The sequence below is a fragment of the Kryptolebias marmoratus genome, linkage group LG22, assembly GCF_001649575.2.
Source record: "Kryptolebias marmoratus isolate JLee-2015 linkage group LG22, ASM164957v2, whole genome shotgun sequence".
NCBI classification, from domain to species: Eukaryota; Metazoa; Chordata; class Actinopteri; order Cyprinodontiformes; family Rivulidae; genus Kryptolebias; species Kryptolebias marmoratus.
The window spans coordinates 5,389,589-5,414,258 of record NC_051451.1 but is presented as its reverse complement, the minus strand read 5'-3'; the positions used below and the strand labels follow the sequence as shown (position 1 = coordinate 5,414,258).

The following is a 24,670-nucleotide window of genomic DNA, read 5'->3' as shown; positions in this document are numbered from 1 at the left end:
TGTATGACATTCAGCAAGCGTGTCTTCATTGCATTTAGCTGTGGGAACATTTTCACTTAATAAACTCAAATCCACTTGTGCATGTGTGTGTGTGTGGTTTACATCACCCTTTGTTGATTGCACTGTCTGAGTTGGTTCACCCTCAGACGCCACACCTAGTCAGTCTGCCATGGCCCTGTTGTTTCGCGGACATTTATTTCTCCAGTGACCCTTTTCTCCACAAAGATAGCACACATCAGCATCCTTGTTTCGGACGTTGTAGCCTCTCCCTCGGCCACGGCATCCACGCCCTCGGCCTCTGTTCTGACTTCTTCCTCTTTTCGGTTAAGCATAATACATTGTAACAGCAACAAGATGTAGTTCTTTTTCTTTCTTCTCTTTTTCCTGCTTTCGTGTGAGATTCCACAAGTTGTTGTGCATGTCTGGCGTATCGTCTCCTGTCTTCCAAACGCGGTTGTTCAGCCCAACCCACGTAGGAGTTTTTCAGTTCCTCTGCAATGTCTGGAAGTAGCCCTTTAATAATAGTATCACAGGTAATGCTTTCCCAGGGTCCAGGAGGGATTTGGTTGTCAAAGCGGTCCGGTCTGTTATGTCCTCCACATGTTGTCACCACTTCCATCAATCGGTGAATAAAGTCATCAGTCCTCTCCTCTGGTTGTTGTTTGCATGTGTAGATGGAGGTCATGTTTTTTCTGACAGGAATCACAGCTCGTATTGAATCTGAGAGCTGATTAACCATCATCTTGTAAGTGTCTATGCCATTGTCTTCCCAGTCTATGTTTATTAATCACTCTTCAGGTTTTGGAAAGAAGACATGGATTTTTGCCAATTCTGTGGGTTTAAGTTTTTTTGCTAATAGTCTTCTCAGCTCTGCTCCAGTAGGACGGAATTCACGACAGAATTCAGTCAGCTGATCAGTAAAGACAATTCCACAGTGAGCAGGATCAGCCAGATTTTTCGCAGCATCTTCAATATCTTGATTAGAGCAATTGCGGAAGACAATGTTTGGACCTTCCGGTCCCATCACTTCATAAATAGGTGCATTTAACTCAGGTGAAACATCAGGTTTTTTAGTCTGTCCCTTGTTTCTGTCTTTAGATCTGAGATTATGTTGACCAGGTCGGACACTGCTTTCCTTTTTTCCCTTTTGTCCACGTATTAGGCTTGCCACTCGTTTCGGATGATGAGTCCTTTCTTCATCATCATCACTATAGTGTTCATCATCAATATCATCAGGCACTTCCATCTCTGCCTCCTCCTTGGCATGAGTTGTTGGTGGTGCTGCAAATGCTGATGTTGATGCTTGAAGGGCTTCATCCATCTTTGTGACATAAACCAGGTATTTTGTCCATAGAGCGGAGCCGAAACCAGACACGAAGACTTGGAATAAGGCAAGTGATTTATTTACATGTGCAGGTATTTACAGTGAGGACCAATCAGGAGCAATCTGAAAAGCAAGGAGGAGTAAGGTGAGTCTCGGGTACAGGTTTTAGTCTTGCCAGAACTGAAGAGTTGGTGAGTAATGTTTCTTTTCTTACAGGTTCGAGAGGCGTTTGTGGCATTGAGGAGAGGGCAGAGGTTCCAGCAGCAATCCGGGAGGTAAGGAGTCCAGTGGTCCAGCAAAAGTAAGTTTGTCCCGTCGTGATTCAGGTAAGAACCAGTCAGGCATCAATATCATCAAGGTGAGGCAATTAAACAGTAGATGATCTGGAACCCGCCAGAGGCTTAAATGCTGGATCTGCTCATCAGGGATAATCAGGTACAGCTGGAGAGGGAAAGGTTAGTAGCGCCGCCCAACAGGCGGCGCTAACTCCAGATCCTCACAACAAGGTGAAAAGCTTACAGGATCCTTAGTAATTAAAATTTATCATTTAGAATTTAGAAAATAATTTATTAGCCTGAGTAAGTGTCTCACCAATTACAGTGTTTAGAGTTCATTGATCCCAGGGTTGGAGAAAACCAAGGACGAACCAACAAGTCAGCCCTCTTCTCTCTTAAAGCCTAAGCGACGTTTGAGGCTGGAGCCTTGCGTCCAGGTCGGTACCATACACTGCGTTCGCCGACGTCCTCGGATGTCCAGTCGAGGGAAACAGGTCACGGCACCAAACTGTTGTGTACGTGTATTTATAGATTTATTATTATTATTATTATTATTATTATTATTATTATAATTATAGTTGGGGTGTTTGTTTGCTGATAAATGTTAATTTAAAATGTGAAAAAAATAAAAAACAGAAAAACAGGTGCATTTGATCAACAAAATCAGATCAGACATAGTGTCAAGTAATTAAGCTTGACAAAACAAGGACCAGGCTTAAACTGTGACAGAAACTCAATATTGGATGTGTTGTGGAAGAAATCAATTTCCAGGCACCGTTAGATGAAAACACTCAATTAGGTTTATTTATGTATGGTGCACAACATACAGAGAGCCTTAAAGACAATTGAGAATTAACATCAGAGCCCCAGCCCGCACGGGAAGCTCTGAACCAAAGCTCTACCTTCAGAGTCCACACAGGAGCTTATATCCATCAGGATTGGTGGTGATGGAGGGGAACCCAGAGCGCAGACTCATAATTAAAGAAAACTACTTTATTAAACTAAAAGATAAACAAACCAAAAGCTGAGGAGGCAGCGAAGACAAAACATAAACTAACGTAATAAACAACAGGTGGGAACAGAAAACAATCAGGACTGGACCAGGACGGAAACAGAGAGAGAACAATGAACAATGAACCAGTGGAGAAGTGGAGTAAATGACCGGGTTTTAAGTGGAGAGGATAATAGGTAAGTGGGCACAGGTGAGTGATAATCATTGCCAACAGGTGGAGGTGGGCGTGGCAGAAAAACCAAGTAAAGAACACAGGAAACGGAGACAGCACCAAAATGAAGCCAACAAAGATAACTAACAAAACATGAACAATAACTTCAAAATGAAACAAGACAGATGCAAAAAAACACAAAGAAAAACACAAAACCTCACAGTACCCCCTCTCAAGGGATGGCCCTGGACGGCCCAAACCAAAAAAAAAATTGATTATATTAATGAGTGACACCTAAATATACAAACAAATAAAACTACACATTGTAGTATATCTCACTAATTGAGGAGAGATCTAAGCTATCAGAATCATCACTCTGGTAGGTGGCGTTTGGAAAGTGACCAGAAGGTGAGTATGTGAGGAAAGTGTACTTTAAAGGATGAACACTATTCAAATTCTCTGGTAATTGTTTAACAAGACAGGGCCATTAGGATTGCTAACGAACGTCAGTAAAAATACAGTGAGAAGTACAAACCAATACACAAACCCCCTGTTGAAGCTGTCAGCTGATCTAGGACCATTCTGTTCTGAAGAGTATTAAGTCTTAAAGCAGTTAATTCAGTTTTCACTTCCACTAGGGGTGTTAACACATCATCAACTAAGGTTATATTGGTAATTTAGGGTTTTAACTAGAAACATAACTTTACCAACCCCTAAGGTTGGAAGAAATGATAATATGATTTTTAATTTTTTTTTTAAATTATCACCACCACCAGAGTGACAAAAAAAAACAACATAAAATCACACACAAAAAAAAAACCCCAATACAAATGTCTATAACTGGCATTGAAAGTAGATAAGAGAACAAATGTTGTCATGATGAAGCTCTGTCCCTCTTCACCTCTTCTAGTATTGAAGTAAGGGGTAACTCTCCATTTGGACTAACAATTGTTCTGCAGACAGACGGCTTTTTCTTGCCCTCTGTTGTTTCAAAACAACAATTGCTTGTTGTTCAGGATGTTATCCTCTTCGGTGTCAGAGGTAACCAGCACTTAACACCCATTTAGTGAGATAATTTTCCTCACTAAGAAAGTTGTCTATCATCCTCTTCACTTAGTCTTCCTGTTGATGTGTCCTGGACACACTGATGATCGTCTGGATGGTTGTTGTCCTGTGGCTCTGGTACCCGCTCACGTTGACTGGCATGAATCCAAGTTGCCCTCTCTGCGACTTTGACAGCTGTGTGTCACAAGCAGCAGTTGAAGTGGTTCCTGCCAGTGCTTGGAGTCTTTGTAGTTTCTTCCTCTGAAGTTTTTCACCAGGATCCAGTCAGCTGGTCTGATAACATGCAGTTAGCTTTCACCGTCTGAAAAACTAGAGTTAAAAAAAAAAAATGGAGACAGACCTACCAGCTGCAAATTTACATGCTTTTGTTAGTGCTAACAGTTCAGCAGTTTGTGCAAAAAAAGTGTTGATGCAAAGAGCCAAAAACAAGCGTTTCAAGCAGAGAGCAAACAGCAAAGCCAACATGGTCAGTTCCAGTAGCAGGATCACGTGATGCAGAACAATCTACAAACAGGAACAAGTCAGGGTTAGTCAGAGGTGTATCAGTTAGATCAGAGTGTTGTGTACATCGTTCTTCTCCAGCACAGAAGAGAGTTGCTGGATTAAGAACAGTCCAGCATTTGACAGTAATGTCCAAGAGAACTGATGTTTATCTGAGCCATTGTGCAGATGAAGTATGTGAAGTTTTTTGCTTTGAAAGGATAATAGAACAGAATGTGGGACTAGCAAGGTAAGATTTGCATATCCTACAATGTCATGTGAAGAAAGAACAGCTTTTCCTTTTGTCACTGCATTAAAACCACCAAGGGAGATCACTTTCAACCATATCTAATTTTGCGGAAAAGTATGCAAAAAAGTTTCTCCATGTGACTGCAGTAGAACTGATGTCAGGCTGTAATCGTTTGAAATGAAATTCCTGCAGTAGTGACCAGAAAAGATATTAACCATTTGTTTTTTTTCCATTGGTCTGAGTATGTTTTAAACTGCAGAAGCACGCTGAGGTGAACTCCAGAGATAAAAAAGGAAAAGTCATCTGTGTAGTAGGCCTTTAACACAGCACAATTGCTTATCACCCTCCATGTTGTTTTTGTGCCATCAGTTGGCGGCTACCTCCTAGACAGAGTAAAGAAAAGAGAGGGGGTGTTATCACACACACACACACACACACACACACACACACACACACACACACACACACACACCTTCCCGAACACAGAGAGTGTGACCATTTGTGTCACACAGCACAATTGCTTATCACCCTCCATGTTGTTTTTGTGCCATCAGTTGGCGGCTACCTCCTAGACAGAGTAAAGAAAAGAGAGGGGGTGTTATCACACACACACACACACACACACACACACACACACACACACACACACACACACCTTCCAAAGAACGGAGCGTGTGTGTCCATTTGTGCGTCTCCTGTTCCCCTGTTCAGAAGGCGAAGAGAAAAATCAAGGGTTAAATGTTGGGTTGCAGATTTTTAAGATAAGTAATTTCAAGAACAAACATGTAACAGACAAGTCAAAACAAAAGAGAACACAAAATACAAACTTACATAAACCAGAGTTCGTCGTATGAGTGGAACCGAAAACCAGACACTGAGGCCGAGTAAAAAGGTAAGAGTTTATATTTATTTAAATAGTGGGGAACAACCAGAGGATCTGAAATGGCAAGGAGGAGCAAGGTGAGTCTTGGGTACTGGATTTGTTTGACCATATAGTACGAGGTTAGAGAATAATTGTTCTTGTCTTACAGATCCGAGGAATGACGATGCGCTGAGATGAAGCAGGGTTAACCACAGGCAGTCCAGGAAGAGAGGATCCAGAGATCCAGCAACTGTTAGATTCACCAGGTAAGTTCCAGGAAGGTAAGTGATTGCAGAAAGTTGAGCAGCACAACCTGAGGCGAAGGAGAAGTACAAAGCAAAAGTTTAAGCATAGCCGTAAGCTTGGTGTCAGGACCTAGAGGCTGAGATTCTGACCTGTAAGGCGCGATGCTCCAGCGAAGATTTGGAACCAGCCGGAGGCTTAAATGCAGGTTAGGATTAGGCTGCTTGTCAGGTGAAATCAGCTACAGCTGGGGAGGAAGAGTTAGTGGCACCGCTAGCAGGGCGGGGACAAAAATTCCAGATCCTCATACAAACAAAGACAGAAAAACACAAAACAGTAACTAAAAAGGAACCTACTAATCTAATTTGTTGACCTAATTGTTAATTTGTTGTTGCTAATTAATTCCCAATTTTATGTGTGCACACAACTGTAATAATTTATATTTAGGATATGTACAGGTGCTTGAAATCCTTGAAAATACTTGAATTTCAACAAGGTGTTTTTAAGACTTGGAAAGTGCTTGTTGTCTATATATATTTCTTAAAAGTGCTTGATATATTTAAAAGTGCACAGTTTTGTAGTAAGAGCACTCTAAAACATAAAACTTTGTTATATTTTATTTTACTTTGCTCTTCCTATGTAGAATACTGTCACAAGGCATTATAAATAAGAGAAACAAATAATTTTGATTGATAGTGAAATGAAACTGTCTTCTTGAGTTTTAACGTATAGTTTGATACCCAAAGTGTAGTCCTTGTAAAGCTTAAAAAATTACATTGAAAGTAATTGAAAGGTCCTTAATTTCACACTGGAAAAAGTGTACGAACCCTGTTTATTAATAAAAAAAAGGTTGTAGTTTTATTTAGATCAAGTTAACTGGTTTTAGATGATTCTTTCTTAGTTTTTCTTCCTTCAGCACCTATCACCACCATTTGAAACTGGCCTCAGGTTTTCAGCAATTTAAGCTGGAGGATTTTCAAAAAGGAGTCTTTTTTTAACTCTACCCTGCAGGGTTATTCAGCTCTAACCCTGGTGGTGAAAGATGTCGAACCCGTCTTAAATCAATAAGCATTTTATTTTACTAAAGGTAAAAAGAACGCCAGAGCCAAATGGATTTGTGTAATTTTATAACGGTCATTTTATTTTACTTCCTTCTTCTGGCTTTAGATTTAGAGGTTTAAGTTTAGGCCTCAAAAGCTTAAAGAGTGATGTCAGAACATACTGCAGTTTTCTGTAGGTTTTGTTGTTGAATTTCAATCATAAAGATCAGTCAATTTTGTTCCAATTTTAGTATTTTACAGCTGTAAAAAGAATGCAAATGATATTCCTGCCAATGCCAGTCATATTAACTCCAGTCAGAACATGTAAACAAAAGCTTTGAAGCTTTTAAGTTGCCTTTTACTGTACAGGGTGTTTGAAACTTTGAGACAGAGAAGTTTACAGCTTTTTGCTTTTCCTACTCATCATCATGCACAAAAACATCAAAGAGCTAAAGTATAGTTGAGTAAACTTTTGTTTGAGCTTCATTTAATCTGTTTTTTTAACATGTCCAAAAAAATGTCTTTGGCGTCCAGACAAGGTACAGAACCATTTTTCTCATAACCAGAATCAGCTTCTAATGAAACATTTAAAATGCAGGCCAAGTCATCTGGATTTTTACATCTGAAAAAAAGAGCTTAAGTTTCTTCTTTTTTTTCCTTTGTACAAATGTCTGCTTTAACCCCGAAATGTTATTGTAAGTCTCGTCATAGTCAGCAAGCAGTTTTTCTTTGTAGGAAATTAAAGAAACAGGATTTACTCCATAATTAAGTAGCTGCTCTCTGTTGTCAGAAAGAAAATGAGCAGGAGAATTATTCAATTTATGACATTCAGGAAGCGTTTCTTCATTGCAAGGAGTAGGAACATTTTCACTTAACAACTCACATCTACTTGTTTGGTGTCTGTGTGTGGTTTACATCACCCTTTGTTGAGTGCACTGTCTGAGTCGGTCCATCCTCCCAGCCAGTCAGTCTGCCATGGCCCTGTTGTTCCATGGACATTTAGTCTTTCCAATGTCCTCTGTCACCTGTTGCACAGCCTGTAGCTTTTCCCTCTACCATGCTTCCTTCTTCAGGTATTAGCAAAGCGGTGTGGAATCTTGCTAAATCTATGGGTTTAAGCTTTTTTTTTTTCTTTCTTTTTACTAAAAATCTTCTCAGTTCTGTTCCAGTAGGTGGAATTCACTGCAGAATTCAGTTAGTTGATCAGAAAAACAGTCCCACAGTGGAGAGGATCAGTCAGATTTCCTTGCGTCTTAAATGTCCTGTAGATCTGAGATAATGTCGAGCAGGTTGGATACTGTCTCCTATTCTCCCTTTTGTCCAAGTCTTGTGCTTGAAACTCTTCTCGGAAATGTCTTTTTTGTTTTTTGTATGATGTATTTGATGTGACTTGCACTGGAAAATCTGAATAAAAAGTAAAAAAAAAAAAAAAAGACATACAGGGTTTAGAATAACATATGTACCTGGAACAAGTGTAAGGAGATGTGTTTCTGCTATCAAATTCAAAATTATTTCTTTTTTTTTGTTAAAAATGGTACTATTTGTTAGTTTCAACATTTAATATGTTTACTATGTTTCACTGTTTTTATTGACATTTTACACAACATCCCAACTCTTTTGGAATTGGAGTTTTAGTTTGAAAATGACCTTTAACCTATCCTTGATTGATGGATAGCAACAGTTGTTTCTCTGAGGTCATTGATAATTTTTTTTTTCATCTTGTTGTTGTGTTAACAAACACCTGTACGCTCCGGAGCAGCAAACTCCTGCTTTACTAGAGGTGGCTGGTACTGAACCTTTGAAATCCTGTGGAAGCTGAGAGGGTGGGATCACTTTTTCACATGATGGATGGATGGATGGATGGATATGCAACCTGCTGAGCTGCTGCTTCTTCTTTTCCTTCTTGTTATCTTCTTCTCCTCCTGTAATTGTAGCAGCCCACTCACCCTGACACTCATCTTCTTATGTAACGGATCTGCAGTCAGGTCTGAGTGAGCTCAGTGATGATCTGACGAATGAGGATGATAAATAATAAAAATCAGATGTTTTTTTTTTTTCTTTCATCATTTAAAGAAAATTCCTTAAGAGGAAGGAGCTGCAGACTCACAGCTGCGTGTTGTGGATGTGGTTTCCATGGAAACTCCACAAGGCTGGTTGCCATAGCAACACTTCCCACACAGAAATCCATCAGAGAACAAGTGCCTGCTCTGCAGCAGGAGGGATAGGAGGAGGAAGTTTCATAAAAGCAGAGAGTCTGTTAAAGGAGCAGATCACCACAAACACCCTGTCAGTCGAACATTCAGGCGGTAGAGTAACTTTGTGTTTCTGTCAACCTCCTGGAACTGAGCTTTTCCACACACTTGTCCTCTTCTGGCTCGCCACAGGTGGCGTCCTGTTGGTTTCTATCAGCTATATGACATCTGATTGGACTGAGAATCTAATGAAATCTAACTGGAAATGAAACGGTGATTCCAAGGACTGCTTCCTGCTAATGAGGTGGTTCATTGGGTTTCCACTGTTAATTACGCTCATTAGGAACCTCAAGTTCTCTTGACAGAGTTCTGTTATAGAGACAGGTGGTTCTGACCGTCAGGTTTTCTATCATCATCATCATCATCATCATCATCATCATCATCATCATCATCATCTTAGTCCAACCAAGGATTCCCTATTTTGAATCGTGTATGGGTTTATACAGTGGATATGAAAAGTATGCACTCCCTGAATTTACAGTGTCGTAAAAAGTATTCACACCCCCTTGAACTTTTCATTACAACCACAAAGTTCAATTTCAAATTCATGAATTTTCATGGGATTTTATGTGACAGACCAACACAAAGTAGCACATTATTGTGAAGTGTAAGAAAACTTAAAATATGATTGTCACAACTTTTAGAAAAAAAATCTGTAAAGTGTTGAAGCATTTGTATTCATTACCATTTTCTCTGATACCCTGAACTAAAATTCAAATGAACAAACTGCCTTCAGAAGTTACCTAATTGGTAAATAGACTCCACCTGTGTATAAATTAATTTTAGTACAAATCCAGCTGTTCTGCGATCTCCTGAAAAGTCAGATGCTAATACGTTTGAAGGTAATGACAGATGACCTACAAGCAGAAATTATCACTAAACTTGAGTCAATGAAATCATGATTTGTTTAGAAGAAAGCAGTGACTGCTCTATAACTACTTGAAGAAAAAGTCAGCAAAGTGGAACTATTTCTGATCTTGAGAGTGTGGTTAATGAGCATAGAAACCACTTAACATTACCACTTAACATATTAGCATGCAAGCTAATATGGCAAAGCTCTTTGTGGCCGGAGACACTTTGAGCAAGAAATGTGAACACTTGGAGACGCACTATAGGTGGAATAATATTTGATTGCCAGAGGGCTCAGAAGGTCTACGACCTACAGAGTTTATGACCAGATTTCTTAAATTTGTTATGGCTTGAGGAGAAACCTAGCTTGGAGAGAGCCAGCAGTATGCTACATGATAAACCAAGGGAGAGCAAGTCGCCATGACTGTTAATCATCAGGATGACAGTTTTAAACCAGGATAACTATTCTGTGTCTTGCAGGAGAGGCTTCCCCCTACCATACAACAGGAAAAGGGTGTACATTTTCTCAGACTACTACCACAAATTACTGGTTTGACACGTCCACTTGGAAAGAAGGAGGGTGTTCTGTCTTAAATTGGGGGGTTCATTTGTTGATTTTGTTCCAAGGAGAATTGGTTTGGCACCTATCGCATATTTCTGAACCTATGCAGGTTTTGTTTTTATTGTGATAGCGTATCCAAAATTATTTTCTTCCCTTTTTTGTTTTATCAACTGCTCAGCTCACCACCTAGTGTGGGTTGGGATATATTGTTGCTAATTTGAATTGTAAGGGCTAAACAATCCAATCAAATGCAGTAAAATTTTGCACTTCCTACACCATCTTGATACTCAAATAGTTTGCTGAAGAGACTGAAGAGGAGCTGGGTTGGACAGATGTATTGTTCATGTTTTCCAGCAAATGAAGAGGTGTAAAGGGTCATTCTTATTCATAGAGTAATTCCCTTTGCTCATGTTAAAACAATTTCTGATTCTGCTGGCAGGTTTATAACTGTCCTGATGTTTTAGGGTTTTGGTTCTTTATGTCTTGTCACTCCTCCCCATTAACTTTCCGGTCATGCCTGCCACGCCCACCTCACCTGCTTCTCGTCATGTTCACAGCTGAAACCAATTGTCATCTCTCCCTCTGCCTTTAAAACAGGTCTCTTTTTCTCCATTCCTCACTAGGTCATTCCGTTCCTTTCGTTTTGTCATGTTCGTTGCTTTGCCCTGCTTTGTATGTTTTTCTTTGCTGCCACACCAGCCTTTTGTTTTGTTAGTATTTTATTTTAATAAATTAGTTTCATTTTCAAGATGAATCTGCGTTCTGGGTTTGCCTCCGTTTCCCCCCTACTGACACCTGAGGCACATTTATGATGTAAAAGTGGTTCTTGTAAATATTTGTGCTCCCAATTAAGATGATGACTTTTTTTAATGGATTTTCTCAATGCTGCCAGATTTGACTAATTACGATTTGATTATAGGACGGGGTCTTAGCAGCTGTGTGGACCCTTTCTTATACCGAACCTCCTCAACTTCTGCTCTTTAATCAAAGTCAGTCGAAGTGATTGAAGCCTTTATGAAAAAGTTTAATGCTATGAACCCATCGCATGTTTAAAAGCCAGATAAGAGACAATACTCTCTTTTTTTCTTGCATATTCTCCATACCTACACTCTTGTTTACTTTTTTTATTTAGTAGCAGGCTGCTCTCATCAATTTCAGACTGTAAATGTGAAGTCTGAAATTGATGAGAGCAGCCTGCTACTAAATAAAAAAAGTAAACAAGAGTGTAGGTATGGAGAATATGCAAGAAAAAAAGAGAGTATTGTCTCTTATCTGGCTTTTAAACATGCGATGGGTTCATAGCATTAAACTTTTTCATAAAGGCTTCAATCACTTCGACTGACTTTGATTAAAGAGCAGAAGTTGAGGAGGTTCGGTATCTGGTCATAAACTCCTGTTGTGGTCTTGAACCAGGGCGGTCATTGTTTGGAGCAGTCCTCCAATGAGCGGGTCGGAGGTTTGATTCCTGGCAGCAGTCACATGTCAAAGTGTCCCTGGGCAAAACACTGAAACCCTCATTGCCTATGTGCTCCATTGATGTATGAATGTGATTCAAAGCACTGGTTAGTTTCTATAGAATGACTTATTCAGATTTGCTTTGCAGAGTGCTGTATGAATGTGTGCGTGGATGGATAAATGAAGACAGATTGTGTTTTAAAGTGCTCTGAGTAGCCTGGTTGGCTGGAAAGGAGTTCTATAAGTACAGCTCATTTCCCATTCATGAACATTTTTTCCAGAAATTTACAAATGCAAGACCACCAGGTGTCTCAACACACATCTACTCCTAGATAATGACTGTGAAGGCTTTTGAATGGAGTGAGATTATTTCTTATAGGACCCATCAGAGGAAATGTAGAAGAGAGAAACTAGCCAGGTTATCTGAGTGCACTGCATTTTTAGATTATTTATATGTAATCTCTAAACATCAAGATAAATTTAATGAACGAATGTCTTTGCAAGCCAAATATGATCTTATCACATCACAGCACTCCACTGTGGTGAATTTTCCAAAATTATGTTGGAATAAAGAACTTAAACAAGAGAATTTACTAAATTCAATAGAAAATCAGAAGTTCAATAGACTACAATGCCTAAGATGAAGTTGTGGCAGAAGTCAGATAAAAAACAAGGATTTGTGATTTGTGCATTTTCGGACCTACGAGCCAATCAGTTCCCAGAAAACGCCTGTGATCCGAGCATGCTCGAACCCCAGAACCAATGAACTAATGAGGGGTCTCATGACCTGTAAGTGCCAATTGTTTAATTTAGATACACAAAAGTTTAGAAGACAAAAAGAAATGTCCTTATTTGCAAGTAGTCATAATACCTTTTTCATCCAAAGATATAAAATGTTCTTTTGCAATCAATCATCACATATAATTTTGCATTCACACCGCTGAACTTTTACACAATTGGACGTCCAACTTTTATGGACAAAGGGAATAAGACAAGTAAATTGCTGGCTCATTTACTATGACAAATATCTGCAAAATGAATATCATCTTTATCCTTCTTATACACATTTCATTTTTCAATTTTTCTCATCTTTATCTTTTTCCTCCCATGGGTGGTTATGGAAGCAGATTCTGCTCATCTGGTAGCATTGAAAGCCTTACTACATTCCCCTCTTCACTCTTCTACTTCTAGTTACACCAAGAATTTGATAGTGACAGCCTGTCTTAAAAACCAGGTTCAATTTAGATGCTAATTTGGGTGCAAACCCTCTGTTGGAGCCTATTATTTAGTATTAGATTAGTTAATCTACTTGTAATAATTATATGTTTACTGGGTTTTTGCTTTGTTTTGAACTTGTTTTAATCTTGTTTCAATTATGTGTGCTGATGAGCCAAAGATAATTTTCTACACTGGTGGACAACACAGATTTGATCTCTTCTATTCATTATCTGTGGATTCTGACAGAGCGCTGGTTGGTCTAAGCGTCTGAGCAGATGGCTATTAGTTTCCTCTCGAACTAGTCCTGAACAGGTTATGTACTGGTCCCCTGGGAATGACAATGACTTCAGTAAAGATCTGCTTCAACTTGTCACGCACTGTCAAATTGTTATGACTGATCGTGGCCAACCCAATACGCAGACTCATGGTTTTAGAAAAAAACAAAAACTAATTCAATAACAAAAAGTAAACAAGAAACAAAAAAGAAACGAGGAGCAAAAGCCTAAACATAAGGAGTATGAACATGGCATGGAAAAACACAAGGGCATGAACATCAGACCAGAATGAGAGGATGGAAAGGAATGAATCAACGAGACATGAATGAACAGAGACCAGTTTTAAAGAAACTGAGGTTGAGTGGAAAATGGGTTACAGCTGGGAGAAGACGAGGAACAGGTGAGGTGGGCGTGGCAGGCAGACCAGAGAATTACTGAGGAGAGGGCAGGTGAATAGTGACAGAAAAAAACAGAGAAAGCCAAACTACACAACAACCTAAACCTAAACAAAACATGGAGAGCCAGAAATAAAACCAAACTAGTGAAACATAAAACAATAATAATCCAAATACAAAATAAAGTCAAAAATATTTAAATCCATGACATAAATGGTTTAATACAGAGTTGTAAAAACTTTACCTGTGTCTGTGGTTGATGTCATGGTTGCAGACAGTTTGTGCAGCAGGCTGCACCATCTTAAGCTGCATCAAGCTGTAATAATAATGGTCATTCTGAAATAGCACAACCCAGAGATGGTTCCACTGAACTTTGTCAGCATTTCAACATGTTAATAATTTTCCATTCAGCTTAATTGATTCTATGACAATTTATTAAAAATAAATAAATAAATAAACATGTTTGATCCAAAATGGTTGTCAGAAAAACCAAGAACCAAACTCACTGTCATTTTGGTTCGTAACATTGAAGCCCCATGTCTGAAAATTTGCTACTATAATAAAATACTTCACCTGTTAAACTATTACCAACACAGCAGCATCAATACACAGAACATATATTCTGATAAGATCTTCAACTTGAAGCTGTTGCTGTTTCGTAGAAAGCAAGTACTGTAACTTCACAGAAAAAAAAAAAATTGATTTGTTCATCCTTATGATTATGTTAATGAGTGCATTAAATTAGCTATAAATCTGTTTGCACTGTTAGCTCAGAGCAAATGTTTCCCATTAAAAAACAAGATACAATAATTTGTGCAAATGAAAACAACTCCCAGGTTTAACAATGAAAGCTTTCAGGAGCGGAGCAGTGCTCCTGGTGATGGAGTGACAGTAATGATCCACCCTGGTTGTTAGCAGGACAGATTTCCTTATTCCAGCATTTTATTTGGTGACTGGTCAGTATAAACATTGTGATCGAAGCCAGCCTTGGCTCCATCATAAACAGACTCTTGCTGGCTGCTTCACTCCACAGACAGAAAATAATTTGTTACTGTCCCAACGGTGGCTAAAGATAGTTAGCTTCATTATCTTTGTAGGCTAAAACAGACCTTCTACCTAAGTTCTGACCTTTCTCTTTCGAATCACTTGAAGTCATTTCTTCTTTACAGAAATATCACTTGGGAAAACAACACTGATACCTAAAAAAGGCTGTGGTAGGTTGTACAGTCGGTAAAGCAGTCGTAGATCCAGTACGTATGTAAGTAAAAATTATTTACATAGCACCTTTCATAGATGTATCACAAAGTGTCTCACAAGATAAAAAAGAAAATTGTATCTATTATTATAAAATATATAACCATATAGACATATAAACATCCATACAGACATAAAAGCACAAAAATATACAAGTAAAATAGAACAGAAAACATAACAAAATATCTAAAAAAGTAGTAGTAGTTTAAGCAAGTAGTTTAGTTCACATCTTTTTCTTGGGATCTTTTACTCGCCACCACATGATAGTTTGTACCTCAGCTTCTTTCTACAGAGGGAGAGGAGCCCATAGACAGAAACAAGGCACCAATTACTGTAAATGCTAGAAAACATGTGCATGTAAAAATATTTATTTTATTGAAAAGTAACAGTTCATCTGTGGTTAAATAAGACCTTATTCGGGTCTAAATTTGGACTGTGATCCAGCATTTGGGGACCCCTAGTGTAGACTTTTTATATCCACTGAATGATGGAAACAGAAATGGTTGTACCTTTGGATGCAGTTATTCTTTAATCTAAATATTCATCAGTTTATTACAAATGAACTCAAAATAAATTTAAATACAATTCTGTTCCACTCCTGATTCAGTCCTTGTCACTTTATATTTTCCATCCAATGAACCTGATTTTTTTGTTGTCTGAGTCAACAGCTCTCTTGACTTTCTGAAGGTCTTTTAATATTATTTGTTACACATTGTCAGTAGAGAGATCAACCTACAGGACAACACATCTATCAGGTGCTCATGTTAACCAGTTGCAGTGAACGCACCACCAGCTGCTGGGTCTCCTCACACATCCTGAGGCGATCAGTGTTTCAGATTGATCTCAGATGAATCACAGCAGACATGTTGCTGAGTTTTTTCTCCACAAACTGATCAACAATCTATTAAACTGAGCAGATAAACACAAGAAACAATAAATCCAGCGCAGTTTCAGGGAAACAGAACAGCTCTGTGAGTGGAACGGTTGTCTGTCAGGACAAATTACTGTCGTTTTATTTTTAGGATGCTGCTGTGGAGGATTTTCTGAAAATTCAGTTGATATTTGAATGAGATCTAGTTGGAAATCTGGAGATGGGCGCTCTGAAAGGCAGAAAGTTTCAGGTCAGAGACAGAAAACAACCCGGAGGGACAATGATGAAAGTTTTTTAGACGTTTGAGAAGTGTCTCATGTAATCAACCCCTCAAGGTCTGAAACTAAACAGGACGTTCTTCTTTCTGATCATATCAGCTTTATTAGAAACTGATTCCAGAGCAGATGTTTACAGCTCTTCCTCTGACATTTAGTATAATTTCTTCTTCTGTTGTTCTGGGAACACCGTATCTCCTCCAAGATCAGAGGTAGACATTTTCAATCAGATCAATACCAGTCCAACAGATGGGCTGAGTCAGTCACACAAACAAAATCAGAATTCAGAACCTCAGAAAATTTGTTGTTAAATCAAGTCCGATTAGTTCCAGTTCCTCAGAGTTTTTCAGGTTAATGTGCATCCTTCCTTTGTGTGCTTGGATGTTTCTTCTTCTGTCCTCCACAGACCAACAAGGCGGTCTCTAAAGGAGACTTTCACCTGGCCAGCTCCAGCTCCAGGCGGGCTCTATTCCTTGCCGTGCTGTCGATCACCATCGGTACAGGTATCTACGTGGGCGTGGCTGTGGCCCTCATTGCCTACCTGTCCAAGAATCACCAGTGGTAACGGAGATTACAGCAAGGCAGATTACCTATCAGCCCTTGCTGAGCCGCCATGAGACCTGACTCCACCTGAGCAGATCCAGCAGGTGCACAGGTTTTGGACCAATCAAGCCCAGGAGCACTGTGGAAGTGAAACACCTGAAACAAAGAAGAAACTTTTTTTTTTTTTAAAGATTGTTTCCAATGTTTCAATCATCATCATGGTGTTTTCACTCTGAAACCGGTTCAGCCTGAGTAAACAAACAGAACACGTTAATCTGGATCTTGAATTTTGGAACAGGGAAACCATTAAACTCTGAACTTTTATTAAACTGAACTGAACTAATTCTTTGAACATTTTAATCTTTCTGAGATTCTCACCAACATGAAACTGAAAACGTGAACTCAGAGGAGGGACAATGCCTTCACTGTACCTCAGAAAAAGAACTCTGTATCATATTTGTACATCTGATGTTAAGAGGGACAGAAACACAACAACCTTCACTGAGTCAGTGTTTTCTCTGAGAACTTAAACACCCGTCCTTCAGTTCTGTAATTTACAAATAAAATGTATCTAAATATTTTATTTTATTTATTTTAATTTTGTTGCATTGCATCAAACTGTTTCAAACAAATGTCCATTTGGTGTGCAGTTAAAAAAAAATCTCTGTGGCTGATGAACACATTAGATTAATTTCTGATTGAGATTTATGTTTTGTATTCTATTTAATATTTTAAAAAATGAATGAATCTTAAACACCATTTACCGTTCTCAAAATAAAACAGATTTTTACTAAAAATAAAGAAGTAAGAAATATTGATGACTCGCTCTGAACTCAAGGGGCGTGGCCTAATTTATGTCCAATCAGACACTTTCAAGAAGTCTCAGCAGCAGTGACCTACAGAATCCAGCTAAAGAGTTCACTGGATGGTCAGATGCTCCAGATAGTTCCTGGAAGACTTTAGCATGTAAACAGAGGGAAATTTTTTTTTTTGTACTTTTTGGTCAATAACATGACTTATTTGTGAAAAAGTCTTTAAAAGGGTAGCTAAAAATATCTAAAGGCTCGCTAAAGCTAAAAGTAACAGAGATAACTATAGCTAAAACTATCAAAAAGCTTGCGAAAAGTACCAAAGTGTATCAAAAAGTAGCAAAAGGATGGTGAAAAGTTACAAAAAGCAAGCTAAAAGTTGAAAGTAACAAAAGACTAGCTAAAAGTGGAAGAATGCTAGTTTAAAGGTAAAGTAGCAAAATGGTAGCTAAAAGCTAAAAGTAGCAGACGAATGAAAAAAAAAGAGCCAGTACACTGAAGCAGATTTCAAAGAGAACAATGTTTGGAAAGAAACTGAAAAGAGCTTCATGTATTTCTATGAGGAAATGTCTGTCTGTAAAGTTAAACATTCAGAAAAGTTCAGAAATTACAAAAACCAAAGAGTCATAGCAGCCATTTCCTCAGTGAGCTAAACATTTTGTTTGAGAAAGGTCATTTTTGTACAATTGTATGAAGAGCATCCAGCTGAAGGATCTAAGAGCTCTTTTGAGGTTATAAAAGTCAAGAAGTTCAATTATATAATTGGCTGCCAAAGACATGTAGAATAAATAGTAAAGTCAAAAATAAATAAATAAAAATTAAACATAAATGACAAAAACATTTCTAAAAATCAAACAAGTAAAATAAGATATGTACAGGAGTGAGATAAGGCGCTACAGTAGCTTGGTTGTCAGTGCTGTGGTTTTGTAATCCTGAGGCTGCAGGTTTGAGCCCAGGTTGTGTCAAGAACAGTATCTGGCATAAAACAATTGCCAAATCTGTCATGTGAGTTCGCTTGCTGTGGCGACCCCTTCAGAAGAAAGCAGCTGAACAAAAAAAAACAATAACAGGAGTGAGATACGCTTAATTAATGCACGAGCAACAATTCTTACATTTACTACAAGAAATCCAGTGTGCTACATGAGAGATTAAAAGACAGTTAATCCTTTATCCTACAGTATCTACATCCACTTGGAGGTAGTTTTGTCTTCTTTAAAAATTAGAAGTGACAGCTTTTTTTAAACTTCTCCTTAAAAGACTACAGAAACATAAAAATGATGAAATAAATCAGCCCAAAATTTTCTGCCCTTTCTGTCACTAACTGCACACCTGCTACGTTGCCGTGGTAATAGAACACACAGAGTCTCAGCTCTGACATCACACAGACTCAGTGTGGGTTTCTCTGTGTGTACATTCAGCTTTGTTCAACAGTGTGTATTAGGCTTTGCTAATACACAGGCCTGCTTATTGCTAAGTCATCCTGCTAATGAAACTCATTCATTGCTAATGTTAATTCGGCCATTTTGTGCTCCTTAAACAGAGAAATCAAACTGCAGTTTTCCATAAGTGACAGGAGACATCTGGCTTCTGATTGGCTGAGGTTGTTACCAGGCAAAGTAGGCAGACAAACCATTTGTTAATATAGCAGAGGTGACTAAAACAAAATGGCTGCCACTTCTGTCAGGATTATTTTATGATGCTTGTCTACAACTGCCAATGTCGGCCATTTTGTAATCATCAAACTTTCTTACAGCTTTAACTCAGTCATTTTTAGACATATGGAGCTAAAATTTAGCAAGGCAGTAGCTGAGACAGAGGCCTATTGCATACTGAGTGCAAAGTTAAAATATCAAGATGGCCGCCAAAGCTAGCGGGGTAAGAAATTCAGACTGAAACTTGTGAGTGCTCTAACGTGGCAACCGTTTAACGTAGAAAGGTCAAACATCACAGCTAGAACCCTCATGGGTCAGGGAGCCATGCCAAGGAGTTCAAGGTCACAAGGTCAAAGGTCAAGGTCACAACAGCCCGTGAGCTCCAATTCTGCAACCGTGTGCAGTAGAAAGGTCAAACTTCACAGATGGACTCCTCATGTGTCAAGGATCAGCCCTTTATGATGCTTGTCTACAACTGCCAATGTCAGCCATTTTGTAATCATCAAAATTTCTTTCAGCTTTAACTCAGTCATTTTTAGACATATGGAGCTGAAATTTAGCAAGGCAGTAGCTGAGACAGAGGCCTATTGCATACTGAGTGCAAAGTTAAAATATCAAGATGGCCGCCAAAGCTAGCGCTGTAAAAATTTCAGAGCAAAATTGTGCGTGGTCAAGGTCACAACAGTCTGTGAGCTCCAACGTGTAAAGGATAAGCCCTTTATGATTCCTGTCTGCAACTGATCAGCTCTTGGAGCCATCTTGGTTCAGCATGAACGCACAACGTGGCAGGCCCCGTCAAAGTTTCTTTAGGAATTTTCTAGTTATTTTCTATTATTATTATAATTGTGCCGAATGTAGCTAATTTGTGTGATACCTAAAGTTATATTTATTGTTTGTATGCTATATTCAAACTACGTCATTTACTTAATTTCTGGTTGACAGAAAAAGCACAAATTATTAATTTTTTATGTAATTGTACATAAATTTAGATGGTAACAGGTTATTTGCTTTAATATTTCAAGAGGACAAAACCTGTAAAAGTCTGAGTTCTGAGGTGAAGTCTGTAGGTGACAGTCATCGTTTTCACTCTCTGCAACCCTGATGTCATTGGCAGTGGGCACCAGTGTCCCAGACTGCATGGCCTGTGTTATTGTGCCACGGCAGGGTATCCATACACACACACACACACAAACAGTCGACGGTTTGGATTTGTTTTTGCTCTTGGTGGATCTGCAGAGACCATGTTCCTCTCCTAGCCTCAGGTTTTGGAGATATAACCATCTCCATCTCCATCAGCTGTAATGTGTTTGACATCCTGGTCAGAGTCTGTTAATGTGGATACATTGTTCTTGTAAAACAATTTTTTTTTCTGTGAAATTAGTTTGAATTCTCCATTTGTCTCCTCAGGTCCATCTCAACAGCTAATAATTTATATCCTCTGTTGAACTTTTACTCACCTCAGTTTTCTTCACAGTAAATTTATTGCATGTTTGCATCTTTGTGTTTTTCTGACTGGAGCATCTTTATAAATCCTTTAGCTGACATGAGTGTTTGAACATGTCTAGGTCAGTTTTTAGTAAAATTATAACTCTGGGATGAAGATCAAGACCTCCAAACAAGGTCAAAAGATGAAACTGAAAGGCTGAAAGAACAAGTTAAACTTATTTCTTTCTCTCATCTTTTGTGTGTTTTTTTTACTTGTCAACAAAGTATAAATCCATTAATTATTTTACAGTCACAATATAAACAAATTAGTTAGCACACAGGATAGAAGAAACTAGCTCCTCATTAAAAGAGCTGCTCAGGGGGATCTTTGTGTCAAATGATTGTTTTTGTTCCAGTTGCATCAAAAGTCAAACTCACAGTGGAAGTAGTGCTCTAGCTATGCAACAGTCTAATGTAGGAATGTCAAACTGTAAAGCTGGATACCTCATGGGTCAAAGATGATGCCTGTTGATTTCAAGGTTCATGGGGTCAAAGGTCAAGGTCTCAGGAAACGCCTTTGGTAAAAACTTGTCTCTGCTCCTACATGTGACCCTTTTGTTTCCTCCACCAAAGAGGTTCTGTTTCTGGTTGTCCGTTGGTTTGTTTGTCTGTCTGTTAGCAAAGATCAAGTAAAAACTGATGAACAGATTTGGAGAAAATTTTCAGGAAATATTGGGGTTCTGACAAAAAACAATAGATTAAATTTTGGTTTTGATCCAGAAGCCACTATTTGTTAATCACGCGGTGGCTCTTGAGGTTTGTGCTCTTGGAGTGCTTCTAGTAGGTACTGATATTAGCTGATAAATAGGAGCCTCTTATTTATCAGTCTTGCAGGACTGAATGTTTGGATGAAATATTTAGTGATTTGATGTTTCTTCAACATTATCTCAGTACACACCAACACTGCATGCTGGTGGTCACACCAGATACTGACTGGTTTTCTGACCCCCCCCCCCCATACAGTAAAAATAATTTGCGCTTTTTAGAGTGGCCTTTTACTGTGGCCAGCCTAAAGCGCACCTGTGCAATGATCATGCTGTCTAATCAGCATCTTGATATGCCACACCTGTGAGGTGGATTGATTATCTTGGTAAAGGAGACGTGCTCTCTAACACAGATTTACATAAATTTGTGAACAATATTTGAGAGAAAAAGGTCTGTTGTGTACATAGAAAAAGTCTTAGATCTTTGAGTTCAACTCAAAAAATGGGAACAAAAACAAAAGTGTTGCATTTATATTTTTATTCAGTATAGACACAAAAGGATCTTTAATATAAGATAGAGGTTGGTTGTTGAGAGTTTTGTATGTTTGGAGTCAGATTTTAAATTCTATTTTGAATTTGACAGGAAGCCAATGGAGAGAAGCTAAAACTGGAGAAATATGATCGCTGCTCCTAACTCTCATCAAAACTCTGGCAGCAGCATTTCTGAGCCACTGAAGACTTTTAAAAGAGTTTTCAGCCATGCTGTCATTCTGTCTTAAAAAAAACTGTTCTATCTCAGTCTCTCCATCTCACCTGCTGAAGACTCAAGCTCCTTCAGAGAGCTGGTGGTCTCACTCACTGTTCTCCTTCTTGCACGCTCACTCAGTTTGTCAGAAACTTTCTTTTTGTTTTTTGTTCTGCCGAACTAAGAATGCTTTTGGGGGATGTGGTTGTCTCAGAACATTTCCATTCTCTGCTTGTTCTTAAATATGTCACAGTGTGGTAATCACAAAAGCCTACATGGCCAAACATAGATCTGCTTTTGTTGTCCTCTCAGTCTAGATTTCAGTAAACATGAAGAGCTGTGTGGTTTGCTTCAACAGACATGTATTTTTATTTCTAAGTATTTCTTTGTGTGCCGTGGCTTCAGTATTATCCTTGGCTTTAAGTCAGTTTGTATATTTGCAGCTTTGGTCACTTTGTACTCAGACTTTTCTGGTACAAAAGAAGTCATCTCCCACAAGTTTCTTTATACTGGCTGCGGCCCATATCATCATTTATTTTATCCACTTCTTAATGGCCTTGGCAGCTATACAAATGTAGATTATTTGAACCACCGGAGCACAGTTTTGAAATGACAATAAGCACATTTGGACCATTATTATCTGCATCGTTAGGCCCGAAAACTTAGGGCTTTATCCTTGGATGTTTTTTTAGAATACCTCTAGATCTCAAGTCAGAAGACATTTAAAAATGCAGTTCTAGACATTAAGTTCCTAAAATAATTAACCAGGATATGTTGTGTTTTATCTGTATTTTATACAAACACCATTGTCTTCAATACACCTGCACTGTTAGAGTGTTTTATGCACTGAGACAGAGTTATTACAGGAGGTGGAGAGGTTTCTCCTTTGGCTGCAGGAGGAGTGGGGATTTTTATATAGCTGTCAGCAAAAATAAAATGTAATAATGCAAATTAATACATATCCCCATAAATATATCCATCCATCACCTAGGCACATGTTTTTATGTACAGTGAGTTATTGCTCACATGAAGGCAGGTAGTTGTCAAAACATGTAAACACTTTCTGCCTATAAGGGTATGCATGCGGGGATATGTGCTTATAAGTGTCAGGGTACAATGGCAACAATTTGGTACTTGAGAATGGGAAAAATCTACAACTGCTGGTTACAGAGGGTACAATGTTGCCTTTCACAGATACTGAGTAACAGTTTGGTGTGGTAGTAGCTGAGACTCACCCTCAACACATACTCCAAGTGCTAACTGATTACACAAGATTTGTGTGTAGAACGTTGACATGCAAGGCAGTCTGCAATTTCCATTCCTTGAAGGAATGCTAGTTTGTTAGATTTATCAAGTCATGTACAAGTTGTTTTTTGTGAGTGTGTGTGTGTATGTGTGACAAGGGTTGCTCTTAAACTGAGAAACTGAGGAGCTTTCACTACTCTGTACTCCCACCTCATACTTAGCGAGTGTCATTTCTTACAGTATGTGTTGCGTACCCATATTTTTCTGCATCTTTTTCTATAGTTATTTTAAGTTATATTTTGAAGAGAAAATAATGAACTGTTTCCTTCATAAACAAGTCATTATCTCTTTTTTAATATTCAAATAACTATGGTAAAATATCTAGTTAAGTTTTATAAGAAGTGTAATAATTAACCGAGCAGGCTGTTTTTTGAGCAACAAGGTCTCCAGTTTAGCTCTTGGCTGTGGAGGTTTTTCCGTGTGAAGTTTGCATGTTTTGTATTTTGGTAAGTTAGAATAAATAGGGGTTCATATGTGTGGCTCCAGGATGGACTGGTCACTGGTTCAAGGTGTACCACGCCTCTTGACTGCTGTTTTTTTGTTAGGTACCTGCACCCCACAACTCTGAACAAGTCAAAACCAATACAGATTACTGAGCAGGGAATTAAGAAATGTACAGACCCGACAACACATTCTTGGGGAACACCAAATCAGTTTACTTTCACTTGATTTAGACAAAAAGTGTCAGCCTTAAATTAGGATTTAAACTTGTGAAAGGACCAAAAAAATGTTTGTTTGTTGATCAGAAATGTTTAAATCTTTTAGGTGTACTTTCAGATTTATAAATTTGCAATTTTTTGTTTGATTTAAAAGAAAATAATTTCTGAAGAAATTACAATATGGATTTTAGCTGTTGTTTCACTCAACAAAACTGAAAAAATGTAATTTATTCAGAATTACTGAATGAAACTGAAGATAAAACAATGAGAAAAGGCAGAAATATCATGAATAATAATTTCTGATGTTTCATTGAAGCAGTTTGTGATTAACCAGTTAGACAGCTGGTTGGTGGTGATTACAGGTGCTGGTTATAAAATTAGAATATCATGAAAAAGTAGATTGATTTCAGTAATTCCATTTAAAAAGTGAAACTTGTATATTATATTCATACATTACATACAAACTCATATATTTCAAATGTTTATTTCGTTTAATTTTGATGATTTCAAATGACAACAAATGAAAATCTCAAATTCATCATATCAGAAAATTAGAATATTACTGAAGACCAATAAAAACAAAGGATTTATAGAAATGTTGGCCAACTGAAAAGTATGAACATGAAAAGTATGAGCATGTACAGCACTCAGTATTTAGTT

General features: G+C 38.3%; 2 protein-coding genes and 1 long non-coding RNA gene across 5 annotated transcripts in view; 1 reads left to right on the top strand and 2 right to left on the bottom strand.

Moving 5' to 3' along the window:
- The window catches only part of LOC108246753 (synapse differentiation-inducing gene protein 1), a 27,232-nt gene extending 9,993 nt beyond the window's left edge, over window positions 1-17,239 (top strand). For all 3 annotated transcript variants that reach the window (XM_025010148.2, XM_017434454.3, XM_017434453.3), the window contains exon 4: window positions 16,515-17,239. In XM_025010148.2, coding sequence (XP_024865916.1) covers window positions 16,515-16,673 — 159 coding nt within the window. In that variant the 3' untranslated portion in view covers window positions 16,674-17,239. The remainder of the gene's footprint in view (window positions 1-16,514) is intronic.
- Window positions 3,537-5,800, bottom strand: LOC119616678. Its single transcript, XR_005232650.1, has 3 exons — window positions 5,587-5,800; window positions 5,389-5,494; window positions 3,537-4,136 (listed from the first exon to the last, which is right to left on the bottom strand). It is a non-coding gene; the product is annotated as an uncharacterized LOC119616678 (long non-coding RNA).
- prph2b (peripherin 2b (retinal degeneration, slow)) overlaps window positions 13,577-24,670 on the bottom strand; it is a 75,384-nt gene continuing 64,290 nt past the window's right edge. The window contains exon 3 of the mRNA XM_017434452.3: window positions 13,577-14,024. Within this exon, the coding sequence (XP_017289941.1) occupies window positions 14,010-14,024 (15 nt within the window). The 3' untranslated portion in view covers window positions 13,577-14,009. The remainder of the gene's footprint in view (window positions 14,025-24,670) is intronic.